The 25,535-nt window shown below is 43.2% G+C and overlaps 1 protein-coding gene across 2 annotated transcripts in view; it reads left to right on the forward strand.

The window, feature by feature from the left end:
- Window positions 1-445: 445 nt before the first annotated feature.
- Window positions 446-25,535, forward strand: part of tiparp (TCDD-inducible poly(ADP-ribose) polymerase) — a 75,578-nt gene continuing 50,488 nt past the window's right edge. Inside the window, exons 1-2 of one of the 2 annotated variants that reach the window (XM_060924182.1) lie at window positions 446-745; window positions 1,534-2,311. In XM_060924182.1, coding sequence (XP_060780165.1) covers window positions 1,539-2,311 — 773 coding nt within the window. In that variant the 5' untranslated portion in view covers window positions 446-745; window positions 1,534-1,538. Of the gene's footprint in view, window positions 746-1,008; window positions 1,409-1,533; window positions 2,312-25,535 lie in introns of those variants that run through there. The other variant, XM_060924183.1, reaches the window with a different exon arrangement.

Raw genomic sequence — 25,535 nt, forward strand, 5'->3', positions numbered from 1 at the left:
CACACACAGAGCTCTCTCTCTCTCACACACACACACAGAGCTCTCTCTCTCTCTCACACACACACACACACACACACACACACACACACACACACACACACAGAGCTCTCTCTCTCTCACACACACACACACACACACACACACAGAGCTCTCTCTCTCTCTCTCTCTCTCACACACACACACACACACACAGAGCTCTCTCTCTCACACACACACACACAGAGCTCGCTCTCTCTCTCTCACACACACACACACACACACACACCCCTAATTTGTGATTTGATGTAATCCCCCGTGCCCTGTTAATTACAGGCGTCTTTGTGTTTGTGAAGGCTGTCGGTTTATTTACATCACGCATGACGTCATGTTGTTAAAACTCGACATCAGAGCGAATGCCTGCGCGCGCGCTCAGAGCGCAAACTCACCGGCAGGGTGAGACAGGCAGCAGCGCGCGCACGGAGCTCCACTTCCTGCTCCTTTTCTTTCCGCCTATCTGCGCTCCCGGTGCTCGCACAAGCCCCGCCCATTGAAAGAGCGAGCGAGAGAGAGAGAGAGAGAGAGAGAGCGGTCGGTTGTGCACTCGGCGGCGGATCTCTGTGCGCTCCACAGACACAAACCGCGCCTCCGCTACATGCGCGAGCGCTTTCCTTTTGCTGTCTCGCGGACACCCCGGTGGCGCGCGCTCATGCTCGGAGTGGAGGACCGGTGCTGGGGGAGAAACCGGAGGACCGCACGCTATTCACAGGTACGCAGCGCGCGCGCGCGGGTTCAAAGCAAATGCATCGAATTCCAGCTGATTACAGGCGACGTCATGCTTTTATTTATTTATTTATTTATTTATTTATTTCCATAGAGGCCTGTAGAGATGAGACCCGGGCGAGCTCGTGCCGTCAGGGCGGATGGTTTTTTTTTTTTTTTTTGCTTTAACGGAAGCGAGTGCGCGCGCGCGATACTACGTGCGGAGTCGCTCGAGCTGCCTTTGAGCGCTGGCACGTAGGCAGCGCGCGCACCACAGCCAAGAGATCTGAATCAGACCCGCAGCAGGAGACACGGGTCTGAGGGAGCGCGCGCGCGCAAGATCGTATCGCGCGCGCTCTCCAGTCAGTCGTATGGAACCCGGAGGAACGACTCCAGGACTCGTTAACGACAAAAAAACCACACACACACACACACACACACCTTTTACACTGTGCGATTTTTGGCCCGATTTTCACTCGTGCGACTATTTTGGAGATCGGGCCGAGTTTTGGCTCAGTCGTGCGTCTCGGACAACGACAAGCGATTAACACCTCACGACCTCCTTCCTCCCGATCGATCGGATGAAAATCAAACCTGTTTGAAATCCTGAGCATCGGATCGTATAGCGTGAGAAGAGGAATCGTAGGCAATGCACTAGGCTGTAGTATAGGTTAGGTTCGAGTCCCTTTTCAAGAAAACCTGATTCTCATGCTCAAAGTGTATTTGATGACGTGCAGAAGTGTTTTCATATATGTGTGTGTGTGTGTGTGTGTGTGTGTGTGTGTGTGTGTGTAGAATCCATGGAGAAAAGTTTAGGCATGATGCCGGAAGCAGAACAGACTGATGCGAAGGTGTTGGGAAGCTTGGCGATGGGTGACCGGGACTTCTCGGACCGTCGGCTCGGACTCGTGGACAAGATCCCGTTAGTGAAGCCGTATTTCAAGAAGAAGCACGCGCAGAGGAAACTGGACACCAAGTGCCTGCGCGCGCTCGAGGACCCGATTCTGAGCTCCATCCTCGGTCCGGACGGTGATGGCGTGTTCGTGCCGGGGGCGGCCGCGCAGCCCAGTCTGATGATGTGCGCGGCGGCGGCGGCGGTGGCGGAGGAGGCGCGCGCAGACGCGACGGCGGAGGACGAGCGGAAAGCGACGGGCGCGAGCTCAGACTCTGTCGGCAGCGCCGCCGTGATGGTCTCAACCCGGTCTTCATCCTCCCCGTCTTCTGCGCTCGACGCGGCGGATAAGACGGCGAACGGGGCGCCGTCGGGCGTCGGCCATGGAGAGCTTTTCCGCGACAAGACCGACGAGGCGTCTTTGGATCTAGTGTTCGAGCTGCTCATGCAGCTGCAGTATCACACGCGCCAGGACGACGCCGTGCACATCTGCGTGGATTTCTTGCGCGGCGCGTGCCTGTGCGGCAGCGAGTGCGCGCGACACCACACCGCACTGCCCTACCACTGGCAGATCCGGCGCGCGGACACGCGCATATGGCAGAGCGTCGCCGAGGACGCGCAGGAACAGCTGGAAAGACTCTACTGCAACCCGGACAATGAACAGGTCCGGCTCAAGTTCCTGTAAGTCACCCTTTCATGCATTACAAGATTGCTTTCTGTGTCTGTGTGTTTTCGTTCTTTCTTTCTACCTGGAATCTTCATCATCATCATCCATCCATCCATTATCTGTATCCTGTTCTGCAGGGTCGAGGGCGAGCGGGATCCTATCCCAGCTAGCTATTGGCGAGACCCTGGTCAAGTCGCCAGGTCATCGCAGGGCTGACACACACACATCTACAGTCAATTTAGAGCAGCGTTTCTTCTTTGAACCTTTTTGGCACCCTTGAGAAGTATGCAAATTCTCAAGGCACCCCTATATAAAACATCCGCAGTCACGCTGACCCCGGTAGTGACGTTGTGACATGGGAAAAGGGGCCGTGAGACAAATTTTGATGATGCGGCGATAGTGTAACTATCGTTTTTTCTCATCTCATCTCATTATCTCTAGCCGCTTTATCCTGTTCTACAGGGTCGCAGGCAAGCTGGAGCCTATCCCAGCTGACTACGGGCGAAAGGCGGGGTACACCCTGGACAAGTCGCCAGGTCATCACAGGGCTGACACATAGACAACCATTCACACTCACATTCACACCTACGGTCAATTTAGAGTCACCAGTTAACCTAACATGCATGTCTTTGGACTGTGGGGGAAACCGGAGCACCCGGAGGAAACCCACGCGGACATGGGGAGAACATGCAAACTCCGCACAGAAAGGCCCTCGCCGGCCACGGGGCTCGAACCCAGGACCTTCTTGCTGTGAGGCGACAGCGCTAGCCACTACACCACCGTGCCGCCTAAATTTTAATTCATTTTGTTCATTTCAACCCGACGATATATCATTTTTTGACGGCACCCCGGTTGAGAAAGGCTGATTTAGAGTTATCCAAACCTGCATGTCTTTGGACTGTTGGGGAAACCGGACCGAACAGACACGGGGAGAGCATGCGGACACCACACAGAAAGGCCCTCGTCGGCCACTGGGCTCGAACCCAGGACCTTCTTGCTTGCTGTGAGGTGACAGTGCTAACCACTACACCACCATTCCGGGCAGCCTCACAGCAAGAAGGTTCCGTTAGGTTGACGTGGGGCGGGCTTGGGCTGAGGTGCCCTTGAGCGAGGTACCGAACCCCTGACTGCTCCCCGGGCGCTCTGGTGTGTTCACTGCTTCAGATGGGTTAAATGCAGAGGATGAATTTCGCTGTGCTTGAAGTGTGCATGTGACAAATAAAGGTTTCTTCTTGTTATTACTTATTTTTTAAAATTCAAAGCACCGTCTAGCTTTCTATCTGATAATGACGTCAGTGCCAGTCCGGAGAGGTTCGAGAGGTCAGATCACCTGGTCAGATTGAATTCTCTATTCCGATTGGTCAGAAGACCTGCTCATGCAAATGCATGACTGTTTCCGTAGTAACAGCCTACACAGGGACTCTGTACGTTTGTAGCTGCTATGACGCAAGTCTCACGGACGTCCCGCGACGTGAAAAGTAGCTATAAATGGATTTTTTAAAAAAAAGCATGATGTGTCGTTCATTGATTGATAAACTGATTAATAAATAATGGTGCGTGTTGGAAAATCGCCGTAGTGTAAGAGGAATAAAACACTTGTGCTGTTGTAGGAAAATAATAAAGTTTACGGCGGCAACAGGAAGTTCGCTTCGTCACACCGCACCATCTCGTCACTGTGTCCAGTTGTGTATCAGGTTTCGTAGGAGGTTTTTTTTTTGTCATATCACAACCATATGTCTAATATTGTAATAAAAATGTAGTTTTTTTTTTTAAGTAGCACTCCCAATGTCTTTTAGTGAAACGTACATATATAGCACAGTAATACATTCAGTATGTGACTTGTAATCCCGTAAAAATATCACGATATGATATTTTGGTCGTACCGTATGAGCGAGAACAGCAGGTGTGCTGAGGCAGGTAGAGCGTCCGTATGACTGAAACCACATGATTCAGACTCATCCAAATGACTCAAACACACCGAGGTGGATTACAGAGCATTATAGTGTGTGGGTGTTGGGTGTGTCTGACACTCACGGGGTTAGAAAGGAAAGCGTGTGTGTGTGTGTGTGTGTGTGACTGACGGGAAGTTTAGACTAGATTTTGTTTGTGTGTGAGGTGCGGTGTCGTCTGTTCCCTCCTTGCTCGCCTGACACGGGGAAGTGAAGTAGTTGAATGACCTGTTCTCTCTCTCTCTCTCTCTCTCTCTCTCTCTCTCTCTCTCTCTCTCTCACCACACACACACACACACGCACGCAGAGTCACTGTGACCACGTTCACACAGAGAGAGCTTCACATGGACAGTATGTCATTGACGCAGCTGCACTAATGTGTGTGTGTGTTGTGTGTGAGGGTCAGTGGCATGCCGATAAATGAGGCTCCCACACGCACATGTGACCACACACACACACACACACACACACACACACACACACACACACACACACACACTCAACCGCTCAATGAGTTCATGCAAATTCTGTCCTGAGTGTAGGAAGGCGCGCACATGCCTCGCTCAATCACGCACTGATTCTCTCTCTCACACACACACACACACACACACACACACTTATGGATTAACTCGCACACCACACAGTGTGGAAAACTTTCCCTAACCAACAGGGCCTTATTGTTTATCCCTTATTGAGTTATGGATGTGCAATATGGCTAAATATATTGTATCGTGATACTTTTTTTTTTTTTATATTTTCACGATACCCGATATCTAACAATAGTGAGTGCTATCAAAGCAAAACTGAGTTGTATCCCAAACAAAGCCGAGCGTCAGCCAGAAGTATGTACATGCTACTGATCCTGGAGTTACTGTTGCATACGGAAGTTAATTATTTTCCTATAAGCGCACTTCCTGGAGGTGTTTTGTCCCTTTTATACCACAATGTTTCCAACAACTCCAGTAGTTACTTATTTATTATTATGAAGACCGAGGTATCAGTTTTTATCTGTTTAATGTTGTGGAATGTTTGTGAAACAGCTTAGTTCCTGTTCTCACTTCGATTCGAGACGCTATAAACAGTTGTTCTCTCACCTGCCTTTCTCTCTCTCGCTCTCTCTCTCTCTCTCTCTCTCTCTCTCTCTCTCTCTCTCTCTTTCGGAGTCAATAAACCAAAACACAACTTTTCGTGTGACGGAGGAATCTCTAATCGTAAACTCGTCTGTCCTGAAGACGTCGGAAAACCTGCAGTTTGAGCGCTGACACTGGAGACTCCTTTCATAAACGTCGAATAAACATCTCCGCATCGATAAAACAGCTCGACACGTTTTTAATCTGCTTTCGTAAACCTCCCAACGGGTGAGCCGTTACTATAGAAACGATAGCGTATCCTAATGAGCGCGTTGCGACTTCCTGACCAATCAGAATGCAGAATTCAGGATATGTTAATGTGAAATAAGCATCTCGCAGGGAACGTGAGCACATCAACGATTCGTCTGTTGTTACCATGGAAATTTATAATGTATTCGAGCGAGAAAATGAATATAAATTGGCTACCGGATTGACCAATCGGGATGAAGAATTCAGCAGCGCAGTGGTGTGGCATGAAAATATGAAATGATTCGTATGCAGAAATTCTCCCAGTTAAATGTGAACGTAGAGGTGCGTATGTACGCTCAGCGGCCACTTTATTAGGAACATCCATCCATCCATCCACCTGCTGTTTTATGCCGTTCTCTAATCAGCCGATCCTTCGACAGCAGCGCAGTGCATCAAATCAAATCACGCAGATACAAATCAAGAGCTTCACAATGTTCAAACATCAGAACGGGAAAAACTGTGATCGCAGACTAAATGCGACTTTCTTTCACTGTGGCACGGGTGTTGGTTTGAGCCAGATGAGCCTTTTCGGTTTGAGTATTTCAGAAACCGCTGATCTCGTCCTGGAGTTTTCACACACACACACACACACACACACACACACACACACACACACACACACACACACCACAGTCTCTAGAGTTTACACAGAATGGTGCGAAAAACAAAAAACATTGAGTTGAATGAGTGAGCGACAGTTCTGTGGGTGGAAACAAAACAAACGCCTTGTTGATAAGAGAGGGTCAGAGGAAAATGGACAGATTGGTTCGAGCTTTTTTTTTTTTTTTTGCCAGGAAGGATATAGTAACTCGTATAATCACTCTTTACAGCCGTGGTGAGCAGAAAAGCATCTCTGGGAAAGAAAAAAAAAGCAGAAGAGCGCATCGGGTTCCAGTCCTGTGAAGAACAGGAATCTTAGAATCAATAGGGGTGTTCACACGGCAACTTTTACTCCGGTGTAGCACCGGGGCTGCCCCGGTAGAGCGTTCACACGGTACAAAGTGATACCGGTGTAGCCCCTGAAAGCTGCTTAAACCGGTGCAAATCTAACCCTGCTCGGGAGGTGGTTTAAGAAATTTCCTCCGGAGTAAATGCTAGTTTGCGGGACGTCTGAACGCTACAGGGGTAGACTCGCTACGCGTGAGGAGAGTTGATTAGGCCAAATAAAAAAAATAGTGTGTTTCCGGTAACCCGACCGATTGAGAATTTCCGCGTCGAAATTGCCGACTGTAAAGTTTTTATTACAAATTTCCCTCGATATTTTAGTGTAAGCGGCGTTAGTTTGTCAATTTTTTGTTTCGACGCATTCAAGTTGTGAAAGAAACGATAAAAAGTAAAATGTTTCGCCACTTCTATCAGCCCTCCTGCATAAACATGGAAGCGCACTTAGGAAAACTGAGCCTATGTAGTCCCCTATTTATACAAATAGGAGTCATTCAGGATTCAGCCATGTTTTTGCTCGACCCAAGTTCTACAGTAGGCTCGGCGAGGCCGTCTGCTTTTAATGGAAGTAGCCTAGCCTAGGACGTTATTTTCACGTTATTTCTTGATAAGGTGTTTTCACGTTATTACATGAAAATATCATGAAATATCGCTTCTGTAGATCATAACTCGAACTCTCGAGATATATTTTTTTATTCGTTTAAAGATTTAAAACACATTTTATTATGATGTGTGGTATAAAGGATTCAGTGCCAAAATACTATTTTGTAAGAGGTTGGTTTACTTGTGTTAATTTATTCGAACAAAATAAAAAAAAAAATTAAGAAAAAAAAAAAACTTTCCTACCTACCGACCTTATTTTAGTATTTCATGTTACCGGAAACACACTATTTTTTTTGGCCTTACATATGGGCATTGCATAATTCGCATCCTGGTATTCTGCGCTTCCAAAATGGCGAATATCAACAACAACAGAACTGCGTGTCTTCCAGTGTTGCCAGATTGGGCGGTTTTAAGTGCATTTTGGTGGATTTGAACATATTTTGGGCTGGAAAACGTCAGCAGTATCCGGCAACACTTGTGTCTTCATCCACGTTGTTTTCCTGGCGCTTGGTGATGCCATGACAACCGGGAAAAGGAAGTACATTTTCACGCATGCGCATATTTCACGCAAAATTTACACCGGTGTAAGATATATCGCAACAAAATACATCGGTGCAGCATCGATGCAAATATGTGCCGTGTGAACACCCCTAATAACAAGTTCCTACGAAAGTGGCCGATGAGCGTGTGTGTATACCGAAGGAGTGTGAGAATGACACACACCACAGTTTCTTAAGAACAATCAGGGCGATTTGTCCTGGAATGCCGTCCGTACTATGGTGACAGTTTGGCTTTCAGCAGTAGAATTCCTTTCTCAGTTAAACACTGTGCTAATTAACTACGCCTCTTTGACACCTCAGGAGTACCCGTGAAGTGTGTGTGTGTGTGTGTGTGTGTGTGTGTGTGTGTGTGTGTGTGTGTGTGTGTGTTGTGGACCCTGAAGGGACATAAGCTGGAGATAAGCACTTCATTGTTTGTGCGTGTTTGCAGTTGCCAGTTGTTTGTTTGGAGTCTGGTCAATATTGCAGCTAATTCCAGGAAAAGCTTTGAGCTAGTGTGTGTGTGTGTGTGTGTGTTGGGTTTGAATTGTATATTCAGACCTCTAGCGCAGTCTTCAGTAAAAGCAAAACATGAGGAAATAGTTCCCTTTCGCCAAAACATAGCTGATTAGCCAATAGCTCTGATTAGCTCATAGAATAGCACCGTAACATCAATTTCACACTATCAAACTGTCCAATTATTATAATAATTATTTTTTTAAATAAAAAGTAAAACTTTACTACAAATACAGTCAGTCATCTTGACTGCATGTGTTTTTTTTGTTTTTTTTGGTGTCTTACATTTGTTTTCCTATCTAGCTACAAGGCTAACTGCTAAGTGCTAACAGGATAGCATTAACTGCTGAATCGTCAAACATTTGCCTCAAAAGATAATCAATGTCTCGGTGTATAAATGTACATAAGCATTTATTATTAAAAAAAATAATAATAATAATAATAATATGAAAGTGAAGTTATGGGGTCCAAATGACTTGTGTGTCAGAAAGATGGCTGATTTTGCAAATGTATTCTTTAATTTGTTTGTTTGGTTGTTTGCGGGGGGTTTTTTGTGTTTTTTTTACTAAAAGCGTGTCAGAAATCGTGTACGGAAAGTCAGTTTGATATCGTAAACCTGTCAGAAAGGTTTGAGGAGTGTAATCAATCAGATTACGGGTGCGTCTCAGAAACCGCTCTCTCATTTGCGACATTCTGGTCAAAAAATAAATTTTCTAATTTTACAATTTTTTTTTTTGCATTTACTTAACACTCAATGTTTCTTTTGTCATGTTTAATAAGAATAAAGATAGCATCTTGCTTTATCTGGCCTCCACTGTGGACATTTTTTTGATTGCAATTCAAATGCTTTTGTAAAATTGATTTTCATATAAAATAACGACATCATGAAGAATTAAAGCCCCTCCTTCACAGATGAGTGAAAATATTGAATAAATTTCCTCTTTTTGATTGCTTGGGTTAAAAATGCCAAGTTATGATGACTGAATTGATTATTCACTTAAATATGAATAATATGATACAGTTTGGGTGTTTGATATGGCGAAATAGGACACGATGGAAAAATCAAGAACACACCGGAAAGATGAGAATAACGGCGGTGGGAAAAGAACAGCGACTGTACCGGCTGAAGGTCGCGCGGGTCTCTGCTGCGGCGCGCGAGCAACGGGACATCACTACCGCACCGGACGGAGCGCGAGGCGGGGGTGGGGCAAAATGACTGGCCGTAGATTCTATCAAAAGTTCGATTGAAATTGACCGTGGTTGCAAAATATTGGCCAAAAATACGCAAACACTACGAAATATGAAAGCAAGATGAAAAAGAAACATTCTATTGCCTTATACTGCAAAACTAAAACAAAATAAAACCGTCAAAACTCACCTTTTCAGTGATAACGTCCGAACAGATCACCTGCGTAACAGAGAGACCGCAAACGGAAGCACGATCAACTTCTGACTGCTGGAGTGGAAAATTCCATTCTACACATGCAAATTGTTAACGCGTGTCCTTCCCCGCACACAAATAACACGCTACGGTAAAAAATAGACCATGACTCATTTTATAGCTCAGAAATTCATACAAGACCAGCTACCATCGTAACATATTCTGTAAGAAACATATTCTATACCTAACTTTCAGCTTTCGTTTTAAAAAACAAAATCGCAGATTTATAACTAAATTTTTATACGGCGTAGTGATTTTAAGTTACTACTTTCGGTGAGGTCGTGACCTCGACCCTGAGGCTTTCCATTTAGATCAAAACACACGATCGTATTGGTTTTGGCTATGCGGAAAATGGAGTTACGACGGTGATCAAATATTTTGCACGATGTTTTATTACGGTTACGATTATTCTGTGAGCGCACCAATCCTTACAACTTAAAATACAATTAGTGATAAGTGTAGACTTTTCAGTGGACTACAACCTTTTTAAGGGAACGCGATGGAGTCAACCGTTTATCATGTCCCAGATCAAGCCGCCATTTTTGCCAAATTCCGAATATTCACAAAGATTTAGTTTTATCTGTGTTATTTCTTTCATCATTTTATTTCAAATTGAAACCAACATCACCATTCAAAACCGTATAGTTTATTGACTGAGTATATTTAGTGGGGGACCCCAACAGTACCCAGTTTCTGAGACAGACCCAGATACAGTTTGCATGATGCTAGCGTCCTAGCTAATTGTAGAATTAGCGTTTGTTTATGTTAGCTATGCTAGCAAAAGACGCAGAGTTTAGTCAGAAATACGGTATGTTGAGTGAGTAATTAGAAAAAATAATTGGCTTGATTTTTTTTTTTTGGTATTTCGTTTGCCTTCGGATTGTTCTGTTTTTATTTTGAGTAAAACGTCAGAAACTCAGATTTGACCAAACACAACTCTGAAGTTGAGTGTAACCAGGAGCTGACCGCTTTACAACCTGGGTCACGCAAGTGTGTGTGTGTGTGTAAGAGAGAGAGAGATGACGAGGCCATTGACCTCTGACTCGTATGATTTGGTTTCCGTGAGAACGGTAGCCATGGAGAGGGCTATATGACTCTCGCTGCGTGACTCCCGCCAAGTACGAAGGACACGATGACCTCAAACTGGGGCGTTTGCATGTGATAACATTTCTGTGTGCACCAGCGCCCGTCTCTTCGCGTGTGTGTGTGTGAGAGAGAGAGAGAGAGAGGAGGAGATAGCATGTGAGACGAGCTGTGGAATTGCTCACCAAGGCGAGTCACTCTGGTTTCTCATTAAGCACACACACATACGTGCTTTGTCTGTTTTATTGGTGTCACATCGACACGATTGTGTGATCGTCGGTCCTGAAAAGTACACAGTCTGACACTTTGAGTGGAACACTGCGTTTGTGACCGTACGCGCGTGAGAGACGAAACACACTGGCTCTTCCTATCGCCGTCGTTCCGAGCAGAGCGTGTTCCCTCCGTCCCTGAGTGCAGGAACTTCATGAAACCATTCCAGAGCCAACCCTGCTTAATTTCTGGGCGTCTTAGAGAGGAAGCGAGAGAACTTTTGGAAACAAAAAGGGGAAGCTGGAAGCATCGGGAGCAGCAGAAGCAGCAGCGGCTCCTTCACTCCCTCTGATCTCCTCAGGAGGAAGAGAGGAAAATCCTGAGCACTTCCCGAGCAGCTCTCATTCACACGCTTTTATTGCTCCCGTCACCTTTGGTACTCTTTAACAACACCGTCACGTTGTTGGTGGTGTTTGCACTGGGCGTGTGACTCCTTCAACCTTTTTTTTTTTTTGATGTTGTTAACGTTATTCTTGTCACATCACACACTACATCTAAAATTAATCACAGGATCCTCAATGTGTTCATTCCTGACTGATTAACATTAACATGGATATTTAAATCACTGCGTGTTCGTGGTCTGGACAGAAATATTTGTTCGTTAATATAGCATATTATTCATATTTATTTATGAATGTCTGTAATGTGCATTTGATCATACTGAAAGGTTAATTTGTGCAAAATAAGATTATTATTATTAAATGGCACGTTGCATTAAGGGTGGGGCGATATGACAGGAATATTGTATCACGATTCTCAAAGACATTTCTACGATACGCGATATGGATCGTGTGTGTGTGGATTTATTCTCAAACTGCCAGCAATAAAGTAGTGATGCTTTTGGAGAAAAAAATAATGAAAATATATTTGTTTATTATCAATAAATAAATAAATTTTTTTTTTCGCGGTCTGGTTTCCATCAAATCCTGCGCTCTGATTGGCTGGCGAGCGGGTACGTATCCTACGATACGGACCCCGGTTACAGACCCTGGCGACTCACTTGTTCACAACAACAACAACAAACATAGTAGCAGTTTTTGTCAACATTTATTTTCACATTTCTCAGGAGAATAGCGTTAATTTTACAGCATGGATAGCGATAACGACAGTGTTCACAGCGAAACTGAGGAAGAAGAAATGGAAGAAAACATTTCAGGAGAAAGCTAAAAACCTGTAACTGTTGCTAACGCCAAGCAAAAACATGGCTGAATCCTGAATGACTCCTATTTGTATAAATAGGGGACTACATAGGCGGCAAAATGTAGTTTATTTCCTGCCATGGAAGTGCACTTGTATACCGAGGAGGAAGCCATTTGCATTACAGCCGTGAATGAGGATTCAAAATGGCGGCTCGGCTCGGTTTTCCCTTTCGGGCGCTCTCGTTTTCTGTTAGAATTTGGTAAAGAAAAAAATATATATATCATTTACCAGCTGAAGGTCGGTCCGTATGGTGAAATACCGTGACCTCGGCCCAGAGGGCCTCGATCAGTACTTTCAAGACCTCGGTCACGGTATTTCACCATACGGACCTCCCAGCTGGGAAATAACGTATATGTATCACAATTATGTATTAAAAAAAATGACAAAAATAAAATATTTTGTTTTACAGATGATTTACAAAATGTTTACATCACATCAACTGCTTGCAAATTATTGATAATTTCTTATGAATACTGTATATATCATGATATGTGGTGATAGCCAAAATATTTAAGAAATGTATATTGATATTATAATATATCATGATGTGCATTTATAAATTAATAAAACAGTGATAAATCCATGTTTGTATTTAATTTTAATGGGGAAAAAAATTAATTGATTATTTTAAAAAATTCCGGTAGTACATTTTATAAATTTTTTAAATTTTTTTTAAAGGAACAGTGCCAAGTTAATTATATTTACATTACAGGCATTTAGCAGACGATCTTATTTTATCCAGAGCAACGTATAACATACCCTGGGGGGCAGTTCGGGGTTCGGTGCCTTGCTCAAGGGCACTTCAGTTATTCCTGCTGGTCCAGGGAATCGAACCAGCGACCTTTTGGTTCCAAAGCTGCTTCTCTGCCGGTTAAGCCATTTTTAATAACTTAATACTAATTTAATCATAAATAAATACATAATTATTCCCATTTTCAGTGTTAATAATCAGTTGTTACAGAGGAACGAAGCGAATCACGTAAAACAGATGAAATCTAATTTGGCCCTGGAAATGAGTATTTTTAACCGAATTGAAGTTAGATTTATTTTTAGCCGTATATCCTGTTCATATTGCAGAAATGTGAATTAAAGGGATCCTCCAGCGAATTTATTCTTAAACTTATTTTAAGTAAAAGCAGCCGCAGATTTCAAAAATCAAACTTTTTCGTTTTCGGAGACCAAATCGTGTTCGGGAAAAATGAATTTTCTTTAAAATGCCAGATGTGCTTCCTACGGTGATGGCGTATGCGATGACGTCATGTAGTGGTCACTTGAAGCAACTCGGCTGTTTATATTCTCTGTTTACATCGTAGTTTTGCTAGTTTTACAAGTATTTTTTTTAACGAGTTCATCAGTTTTGAAATAATTACGCCTCTTTGTGTAGCATATACCGTAAATGCCACAGTGATGCTAAAAAGAAAGCACAAGCTGGAACTCGACTGCATTTCCACAGAGAAAACGCAAAGCGTGCTCGATCAGCTGTAGCAGAGGGTCACCGAAAGAAACTGGATCGGACACGAGACCTCGCTCTGCAAAACCTTTTTAGTTAATCAATTACTTAGATCAATTAGTGATCTAAAATCATTTTTTACATGATCCACAGCTGGTGCTGGGTCAATTAAAAGAGACCTGAAGTCATTTTTAAACTTGCTTTATTTCAATTAACATGTTATTCAATTACGTTTTCGGTTTTAGTAATCTTATATCGTGACTCGTATTGGCAACTAACTGCAATTAAATATTATACTTATCGGCCTATTGGGTTTTTAGCCATGTTGAATTTAGTTCGTTTGGTCCATGGCAGGCGTCGCTTATCCGCGCGATCTTCACAAGACTTGTGCGAGACTTCGAAACGTGAAGAAGTGTCAGCCAGGTGTCAGCGCCGCCATTTTGAAAACCGTTTTCCGAACGAAATATTGCACAAAAACGAGTTTAAATGACGATTACTGCCGACTTTTTGTTTTGCTATCAAGACAAACAAAACTTCCGGCTTGATTACATCAGCATTCGAAAGAGGGCGCGCGCATCTTTTGGCAGACGTCGGTCACTTTGATTTCTGCTGTACGTTTGACTTCCGTCCTACGATGTCTCGCACAGGTCTCAACGAATCTCGTTTACGGCCGTCGCTTTGACATACGGACTGATATATTACAGAGCATATTTCAAACACTAACTGCGACAAATTCATCTCATCTCATTATCTCTAGCCGCTTTATCCTGTTCTACAGGGTCGCACGCGAGCTGGAGCCTATCCCAGCTGACTACGGGCGAAAGGCGGGGTACACCCTGGACAAGTCGCCAGGTCATCACAGGGCTGACACATAGACACGGACAACCATTCACACTCACATTCACACCTACGCTCAATTTAGAGTCACCAGTTAACCTAACCTGCATGTCTTTGGACTGTGGGGGAAACCGGAGCGCCCGGAGGAAACCCACGCGGACACGGGGAGAACATGCAAACTCCGCACAGAAAGGCCCTCGCTGGCCACGGGGCTCGAACCCGGACCTTCTTGCTGTGAGGCGACAGCGCTAACCACTACACCACCGTGCCGCCGCAGCGACAAATTAGCAATCAAAAACGCTATGGCCACACCAATTTAATTAGTTGGTTCTCGGAAAAAATGCAAAATGAAGAAAAAAATCGAAATCAAACTCCCGCCAACAGAAAAGGTCACGTGACGCCGAAAACCAATCAAATCGCCCCTTTCACTTTAGATAAAGACTTGTGGAAGAAACATGCCTGTGGAGGGGAGTCCTGCAAAGCCTGTGTTAGTGATTGTTAGGATATTCAGCGAACAGAAGCGTAAAATCTTTGACAGGTGTGTTGAAATTCTGTTTACGGGTTTGCCTGTATTGTTTGGTCTATTTCCACCGCTAATTTCACCATCAGAGCATTTTTAAAATTTTATTTTTATTTCGCCCGCTCGCTTTTTTTCCTGAAAAAATCCGAGAACCAACTAGTTAAATTGGTGCGGCCTATATTTGATAAAATGAGAAATAGAATTTTGAGAATAAAAAATGTGCCTTCAGTTCCCCTTGAACACACAGAGAGAGAGAGAGAGAGAGAGAGATGATGATGATTTAAAACCGAGATCTTAAAGGTGGATGGGTGTTCCTAATAAACTGGCCAGTGGGTGTACAGTACGAGTGTTTTGTTTTTTCTACAGAATGAGATAAAAATCTGTTTTATATGCAGCGATAAACTCTTTCTTGTCATTTCTGGAATGGCCGGAGTGTGTGTTTGCGTGTCGAGAGCGTGTTTAATTGTCCAGGTGTGGCATCGTGTGAGCGTGGCATGTGAGAGGCCGTGCCATTTGAGCGTGAGAAAGGTTACAGGAAGTCGGTGTGTTTATGAGAAAGAGAGAACGAGAGACCAGATCAGAAAAAGGTTCAGTGGGTAATACCATATGAAAACATCTCTTTCTTTCTTTCACTCTGTCTCACTCCAATCCAGCGAGCTTCACTTAGACCAAAAAAACCGCAGGAGGCCCCGAGGTACTTGTTAATGGTGTGTGTGTGTGTGTGTGTGTACGTGCAGGCGTGTGTGTATCGGCACTGCAGGGAGCAGGGGGGCGTGCGGTCAAAGGACAATTATCAAAGTGTTTTCAGGATTTTGGCTCGTTTTTTTTTTTTTCTTTCTTCCTCCTCCTCAGCAACACACACACACACACACACACACACACACACACTGAGGTCATCAGCTTGTTGTTGTTCTTCTTCTTCTTTTTTTTTTTTTCCTGCTTCTTGTTGTGAGAAAAAGAATGCATTCGCAGATAAATGACGACAGGTTTTATCTTGTAATAACACGGTATCTTCTCATGTTTGCGTGACTGTAGATAATAAAGCTGGGCGATATGATGATAAAGCATCGACATCATGATAATTTAGATCATGATATGCTTTTCTGACATAAGCAAGCAGGTATCGTTCATCAAAACGTATTTAAAATTGTAAATATATATGAGATTTTTCCGCTTTTTGGCGGAATTCCGCTTTTTTGGACTCGAAAATGCTAGCCTGGGCCCGCCCATCCTAAGCGTGACGCAACACGAGGGCCTGTTGCGAGCTTAGTCTGGCCAGGCAAGCTATCTACAGCTCTTCCAAGCTCCCGAAAAATCGGGAACCAATCAACTTCGAGCATCTCCAACGGCCCTGGGTAGAGGCGTGTTCAAGGCAGTGACGTAGTAGAACTGCGACCGGAAGCCATAGATTGTTTACAGAATCTATGCCGGAAGCGCTTCATTCACGCTTCCGCATCTATTACGCATAGATGCTGTGTTGAAAGCATTCAATGGGAAGTTCTCATTGAAAACGAAGGACGTTTTGAAAGGAAGGACGTTTTCTCCTTGCTCCCGACCGGCTTCGGTAAGAGTTTAATCTACCAGTTAGCCCCGTCGCGTCACATGCGTCAGAGGAAAGAGTGATGTGATTGGTTTAAGCTTCGTCACAGCCTTTTCTGGCTTCGACCAGTAGCAAACTGAGGCATTTCAGGGAGGCGGGTCAACCACGGGCTCTGGGAAACGGTTTGGCTTAATATCTTGGCCAGACCAATAGCTCGTAGAGCTTTGCAGTCGCGTTAGCCAGACTACGAAAATGCTATTTTTTTTTTACGGTACGTTACTGCAAATCCGTTGAGAGAATTTTTTTTATTTATTTACTTGCATATCTGCTGCATGATTGGTCAAAACATGGACATTAAGGATATAACGGCCAACCAGCATTCATCGTCGTGAAAACTTTCCCGCTATTTCACTGTGGCGTCCAAATTTGCTTGCGTTGTACATTTCGATCGTTATCGTGTTCATAGTATGTTTAAACATCAAAATGGCGAATACGATCGACAAGCGAGATGAAGCTAAGGTGCGTGAAATAGATGCGAGTGTGAAGAATAAGTTCAGATGGGACTGGATGGATAATAAAGTTACGCTAGCCCCGGTAGATAGCAAGCATGGATCGGTGTCGGTAACCATTGGCGAAGAAAACTCAACGTTCCCGGTAAAGCTCTTTGTACGGCGTGTGACGATGTAATGTTTTACGGTTCAAGAGGATTAAAGGCTCTACAGAGTCGTGCCGGATCAGTGAAACACCGTAAGAAAATATTACTCCATATCAAGTGCTTTTAAGCACACTTCAAGTTCAACTACACCCGCGGAGCCGGGCACGAGCAACCCGCTGGCGACCGGTACTGCTGCGGTCACGCCACTTCGTCCGTGAAGCCCGTTGTGCCGATATCAGACAGGGTATCTCACCAGCAGGTATAAGTCAAAACTTTTTGTTTGAAACGTTTCATGTATGGGTATATTGTTAGAAAACCTAAAAGGTTGCACCGAACATGCTGAAAAATTTCAATTAAGGTGGGATATGATATTTAAGAAAGAGCACTTGTCATGATCCAGAAGTTTCAGTTGATGGCATGTTGAATTGGGATATTAACTTCTAGAAAAATGCATATATTTCATTGCTAAAATGAATGGTTTTGGGGTGTTTAAATTGCCAAACTCCATCAGCTTTTAAAGCTTCTCCACGGGCGCTTTTAAAGTGGCGCACCGCCACGGTATAATCCTGGTCCGCCGCCCTTCCCTCGGCCAAAAAAAAAAAAAAAACGTAACTTCATCAGTATACTACGGAAGCCGTAATCTTTTTTTATTCACCTTGTTATCCCGAGATAACGACATAATTAATTCAGGATCTCGAGAAAACAACACAACTAATTCGAGATCTCGAGAAAACAAAACAATTATTCCGTGATCTCAGCTGGATCACTGTATCTCCGTCGGTAGAGACGAAGCCGGGCCAGTCTTCTGCGGAGGTGCCGCGGACTAATTTTGAAATGATCCCTTATTAAAAGACTTAATGCAATCTCTCCCTGTGTCAACCCCTGATCAAAATATTGCCTTATTAGGTGATCGATTATTCCAGACATTCTAATGACCAGAGTTGCGTCTGTACAGAATGAGAAACAGCCCCAAAGTCAGCATATCACAAGTCTCTTGGCGCACCTGAATGAACCATTTCTCAGCTGTTTACTCGAGATCATGAAATAATTGTTTTGTTTTCTCGAGATCTCGAAGTAACGGTTTTGTTTTCTCGAGATCACGGAATAACTGTTTTTTCTCGAGATCTCGAAATAACGGTTTTGTTTTCTCGAGATCTCGAAATGACGGTTTTGTTTTCTCGAGATCACAGAATAATGGTTTTGTTTTCTCGAGATCACAGAATAACTGTTTTGTTTTCTCGAGATCTCGAAATAACGGTTTTGTTTTCTCGAGATCTCGAAATAACGGTTTTGTTTTCTCGAGATCTCGAAGTAACGGTTTTGTTTTCTCGAGATCTCGAAGTAATGGTTTTGTTTTCTCGAGATCTCGAAGTAACGGTTTTGTTTTCTCGAGATCTCGAAGTAACGGTTTTGTTTTCTCGAGATCACGGAATAACTGTTTTTTTCTCGAGATCTCGAAATAATGGTTTTGTTTTCTCGATCTCGAAATAACGGTTTTGTTTTCTCGAGATCTCGAAGTAACAGTTTTGTTTTCTCGAGATCACAGAATAACGGTTTTGTTTTCTCGAGATCTCGAAATAACGGTTTTGTTTTCTCGAGATCTCGAAATAACGGTTTTGTTTTCTCGAGATCTCGAAATAACGGTTTTGTTTTCTCGAGATCTCGAAGTAACGGTTTTGTTTTCTCGAGATCACAGAATAACGGTTTTGTTTTCTCGAGATCTTGAAATAACGGTTTTGTTTTCTCGAGATCTCGAAATAACGGTTTTGTTTTCTCGAGATCTCGAAATAACGGTTTTGTTTTCTCGAGATCTCGAAATAACGGTTTTGTTTTCTCGAGATCTCGAAATAACGGTTTTGTTTTCTCGAGATCTCGAAATAACGGTTTTGTTTTCTCGAGATCTCGAAATAACGGTTTTGTTTTCTCGAGATCTCGAAATAACGGTTTTGTTTTCTCGAGATCTCGAAATAACGGTTTTGTTTTCTCGAGATCTCGAAATAACGGTTTTGTTTTCTCGAGATCCTGAATTAATTATGTCGTTATCTCGGAATAACAAGGTGAATAAAAAAAAGGATTATATGAAGGGCCTCTCTCGGCTTCCGTAGTATACACCAAATAAATCGTAAAGTATTCGCTTTATTATAATTTTGTAACTACTTAACACGCAGAAGACCATGAAACGAATTGATACGGAGCGACCTGAAGTGGCCACGCGATTGCAGTAGAAAGCCAGATTGAGGTCGATCCCTGCGTTACGCTTCACCGCACCACATTACGCTATACTGACACATAGTAACGCTGGAAGCTACAAGCTGCAGCTAGCCAGCAGCTAAATAACTTTGCGGGTGTTTGTAGCGTTATTGTGCAACGGTTACGCTCGTCTATCGTCTTTTCTGACCATACACACTTACAGTAATCATATAACACACACACATTAGTTAAGTTCAGGTCTTTTATTTTACGTGTCTGTGATTGTGTAGGCGAGAGCTGCATTTTCCCTTTGCTTCCCTGTGGTTGTTTACTGCAGGACTTACGGGTTCCTGGGTCAAAGGACCTGAACTACGGAGGCCGGGGTGGCTTTGTAGTGCCAGTCTCGGGCATGCGCACCAGCTCGAGTATGGATTGGAGTGGATTCGTTCAATTGACATTAATTATGCGTATTGTAAAAAATGTATGGATTTATTGTAATTGGGTATTTTGTTTATGCATGGAAGTTCATTTATTTTTCGCACACAGAAAAAAAATATACCGTATTTTTCGGACTATAATTCGCACTTTTTTTCATGGTTCGGCTGGCCATGCGACTTATACTCCGGTGCGACGTATATATGTTTTTTTTCACCGCGAGTAATAACGATAGTAACGATTAGTAATAGGCTACTAATATTAGTTATAATAATAGTATAGGCTATTAGTAATAACGATAGTGATAGTATTAAAGATAGTAGTAGATATTTAAAATAATCAGACTAGGCTACTTACAGGGCAAAGGGCGCGTTATCACTGCTCAGCTGTTCGTTTATTAAATAAACAATGCAGTCGCACAGTAACCACGCGCCGCTTATCAGATACAATCACGGATTCTATGGATAGAATAACCCTTCAAAAAAGCGCGACTTGTAGTCCGGTGCGACGTATATATGTTTTTTTCGTCTTCATAATGCATTTTTTGGCTGATGCGACTTAAACTCCGGAGCGACGTATAGTCCGGAAAATACGGTAATTAATTCAGGGAACAGGCGCAAAAATGAGTCTCAGATTGACAGTAAAGATGATATGTCCAGTAAGAATGTGTTCATTTTTTTGTAAAATGACTTTAACAATGATTTAGCATTTCCTATCCGTTTACTGGCCAGTTTCACTGTCGGAAAAGCCCGAAGTCTGTCAGCCTAGGCGGCCCACAACCCCCCGCCATCACCTTTTTATTTTTGAAAAGTGGAGAACACTGTATACACACACACACACACACACACACACACACACACACACACGTACATGTCAACCTTTGGTCAATCAAACCTGTATAACCAACCTCCAAAATCCGTATTTCCCTTATAAAATCCGTATAAGATGCAAATTAAAATAATTTACCTAAAATTTGAATGATAATTAAGAATGATGTATCCCAGTTACTTTTTATTCAATATTAATAACAATAAACCTTCAGAATGAATACAAAGCTCCAATGTTCGACAAAAACACAAAGTGTTATCAGCGTAGTTACGAAGGAAATACTTCGTTGTTTGGAGACAGGTTTCACCGAGCGGCTATTATGCACGAGACTTCATATTAGCCACAAAGTCAGGAAAATCTGTTCGTAAAATTACGTTATAATGACCAAATACAATGAAAAGTATTTTTCCAGTCTCACCTGTGAAAGGTAATCCCATGTGATCTCGTTTGGATGGTAAACCTGTTGGTACAGTTAAACGCAGCACATGAATGAGGCATCTTTATTCTCGGCTACTGTCTAGACGCTATACCAGAGACGGCTGAAGAATCTCCACTTTGCCACATCCAATATGGCGGCGAGGATGACGTATGATTCTACGCAGAAGGCGGCGTCTATGTTTATATGTCTATGACTTCACGGTTGGCGGGATTCTCGCAATGCGGTGTGCGCATGATCAAAAGTGGAACGAAGTCTCGCTACCACAAGATAACGTGCGATTTCATAAGACTCTTTACTGGCTGTCTGTGGTGTACAGTACGTTTGTAAATGTTATGCGCTCTTTTATCATCGTGGGAATTGATTATAGCTCTAAATAAATATTGAAGTTTTTTTTAAAGAATCCGTATAACTTTATTGATACGCCCGTATACTACGTTTATTGAATCAAATCCGTATAAAATACGGACATTCCGTATAGGACATGTATGCACACATATATACTAGTACACACACACACACACACACATTCTTACTATGAAATACTTTTATTCCATATTTTGTTGCTTTTTCTTTTGTATATTTCGGGGTTTTGTTTTCGAGTGGCTTTTATTTCATCCTTGGTCGGTTCAGCAACATGCTCTGCCATTTTGTTTTTCTCTACTCACAGTATATGAGCTGATATCCTTGAAGTAGTGTAGCCAATCAGAGCGCGCGATTGCTCATATCCGGTGAATGTGGATAGGATAGTAATAACACTAATAAAAAAAAATAGCAGTGATGGTGCTTAGTACTAATTAAACCAGAGGCTAAAACTATATTCCTTCCTCTGCTAGTGGCACACAGCTACACACGCTAATCGCAGCTTCGTTATTTATATTTCCCAATTCTCATTAGCGCAACATCAGGAAACGAGAAACTGAAGTAGTTAGAGGAAGAAGGTGAAACGCAAGAGTAGGCAGTTAGCTGGGGTAATTTAATTGCGCTTCCAGATCTCATGGGCACTCGAACTAGAATAACACTTAAATCCACAGTCGAATGTTTATTGCAAAAAAAAAATAAAAAATTCACGTCCTTGTACTGAGAAAGCAACAGAAATCATGTTTACTCCACAAATCCAAGGGCAGATGTTATGGAAGATAACAACGTCCGGTTCTTTTTCTCAGTCGAGAGAAGAAAATGCATATTAATGTTCATTAATCACACGTGCACACATTAAAGGTGTTGTACTTTGAGGCTGAGGTTAAGACTGAGGTTAGGATGGAAAATTCCAGAGTATTCCTTTAACTCGGTCGCTCGGCTCTATGTCTGGACTCGTGAATGTGTCGACGAGTAAACGAAATAAAAACGACATAGAAGCAGCGATGCAGATTCCTGCGTGAGAGATAAAGCGGGAATAAACAACTGTGTGAAAGAGAATCAGAGTGAAAGGTTTTACTGGATAACACACACACACACACACACACACACACACACACACAGAACATGTTGCTGCACTCCAGAAGACCATGTTCCTCTCACCCTGTCCCTCTGCTTGACTGCTGAACGCTCTCTTCCTGTCACTGAGCACAAAGAGAGGGAACACACTGCAAAGGATTATGGGCTAAAAAGGAACACAGTGGCACAATGCCCAGTGCCCAAAGCACAATTCCACATACTGGTGGCCTAGTGAGACTCACTGTAGCACGATCAAAATGTACACACACACACACACACACACACACACACACACACACACAGGTAATTCTGTAATGTGTTTATACTTCTTCGGTGGTGACTGCCGGAGACTGGAGAGAACCAAGAGAGAAACCAAACAGCTTCAGTTTCACAACATGGAGTAGTTTAATACACACACACACACACACACACACGCATGGCTTATGTTACCATCCTGGTCTCACACACACACACACACACACACACACACACACACACACACATGCGCACACAGAAGCTCCTCTACAGCCTGGATATCCTCGTCTTTTAAAGTAGACACAAATATTTCCAGACATGGACGATATTTCTCGCTGTTCTTTTTTGTGATGTTGTACCTGATGATAATGTTGTCATGGTGATACGAGAGAGACAGAGAGAGACTGATAAACAAAGACAGAGAGAGACTGATACACAAAGACGCACACACACACACACACACACACACAGACAGTGAGAGAGAGAGAGAGAGAGAGAGACTGACAGACACAGAGACAGTGAGGGAGAGAGAGACTGACAGATACAGAGACAGTGAGAGAGAGAGACTGACAGACACAGAGACAGTGAGAGAGACTGATATACAAAAAGAGAGACAGTGAGAGAGAGAGACTGAGACAGACACAGAGACGGTGAGAGAGACTGAGACAAAGCGAGACAGTGAGAGAGAGACTGAGACAAAGAGAGAGAGACTGAGACAAAGAGAGAGAGACTGAGACAAAGAGAGAGACAGTGAGAGAGAGAGACTGAGACAAAGTGAGAGAGAGACTGAGACAAAGAGAGAGAGACAGTGAGAGAGAGACTGAGACAAAGAGAGAGAGAGTGAGAGACTGACAGAGAGACAGTGAGAGAGCGACAGAGAGAGAGGGAGAGAGAGACTGATAGACAGAGAAAGAGAGAGACAGAGAGACAGTGAGAGAGACTGAGACAAAGAGGAGAATGAGAGTGATAGATACACAGAGAAACAGACAAAGAGACAGAAAGAGACAAAGATACAGACAGCAAGAGAGAAACAGACAGATTGAGAGACAGAGAGAGTGGGAGAGAGACTGATAGACAAAGAGAGAGAGACAGTGAGAGAGAGAGAGAGAGAGAGAGAGAGAGAGACTGAGACAAAGAGAGAGAGACAGAGAGAGGAGAATGAGACTGATAGATACACAGAGAAACAGACAAAGACAGACAGAAAGAGGCAAAGATATAGACAGCAAGAGAGAAACAGACAGATTGAGAGAGAGAGAGAGAGAGAGAGAGAGAGAGAGAATGTATGTCTGTCTGTCTGACCGTACAGGCATGCAGCGCTCTCGCCTCGGTGCCACAGTGACCGTGACCCGTACCTGACTCGCTGTTTAATGACTCAGCCACTACACACACACACACACACACACACACACGAAATCAATTCAACATTTCTCGAAAAGGAGAGATGTAAAAATCAATCCCATCACTCTGCACTCCTCCTGCGCTCAGTCACGAAACATGTCGTGAACCTCCGGCTGTATTCCCCCGAGCTGACACACAGGAACACTGATTCACACGCAGGACACGGGGGACGAAAAACGTGACAGAGAGAGACGTCCTGGGAGAACGGCAGAGCAAAGGGACGTAGCAGGAGCGTCAAGGATTAACAAGGAACTGCACAGCTGCAAGTCCAACCCCAGGATGTTCCCAGGACACCTTTAATTTAGGGCACACATTCACGTTCGCCCTGTGAAACAAGACGCAATGCCTTTCACCTGTGTTTTCTCTCTCTCCGAAACATCACAAAAACTTCACATCGCAAAAACAGCTGCCTCGGCTTTTCATTTAAATTTCCTCAAACTGCGTTCACTTCTCTTTTCTCTTTTCCATCAGTCTGACTTTGCTTTTTAAAAACTGCTGTCATTCAAAAGTGCATCATCCGGTTTATTTATTTCTGTGTCTTGGCAGAGGACTCACTCTGATCCCAGGCTTATGTTCACTTCCTGGTGCTCGAGTGGGCGTGTCCTGGGCTGAGCTGACATCTAGGGGTGGGGCGATACGACAAAACTTTAACGATTCTTGTGTATTTTTACGATATATGGTATAATACGCATCACGATATACTGAACAGTTATTCCACGAAACCGAGTCGTACATGAGCTGATAGCTGACGAGGCGCGTAGCACCGAACTGTTTTATTCGATCCACATTCACTGGATTTTGAGAAACGGAGCATTTTTTTTTGCAAATTCAATCAATAAAATCTTTATATAAAACATCCGACAAAATCATTTCCGCTTAGAATGTAAACAAACCGGCGAAATGACAGGAGGAGCAATTTGTGAAAAATGCGACAATAATAATAATAATAATAATAATAATAATTCTTGAAAAAAAAAAAAAAGACGTTCTTACCATCAAATATTTTCATTCCATATTTTGTTGCTTTTTTTCTGTATTTTTCTGAGGTTTCGTTTTCCAATAGTTTTTATTTCGTCCTCGGTTGGTTCAGCAACGCGCGCCGCCATTTTGTTTTTCTCTACTCACGGTATATGAGCTGATATCCTAGTAGTAGAGTAGCCAATCAGAGTGCGCGGTTGCTCATATCCAGTGAACGTGGATAGAATAATATTGGTTTGCTCAAGAACTGTTCATAAACAAATAATAACAGATATGTTATTATGAATAAACAAATGCATCATAAATATTATTTAAATTTTACATTTTTTATATCTTAAAAAAAAACCCACAAACCTA

Source organism: Neoarius graeffei, chromosome 6 (assembly GCF_027579695.1).
Source record: "Neoarius graeffei isolate fNeoGra1 chromosome 6, fNeoGra1.pri, whole genome shotgun sequence".
NCBI lineage: Eukaryota > Metazoa > Chordata > Actinopteri > Siluriformes > Ariidae > Neoarius > Neoarius graeffei.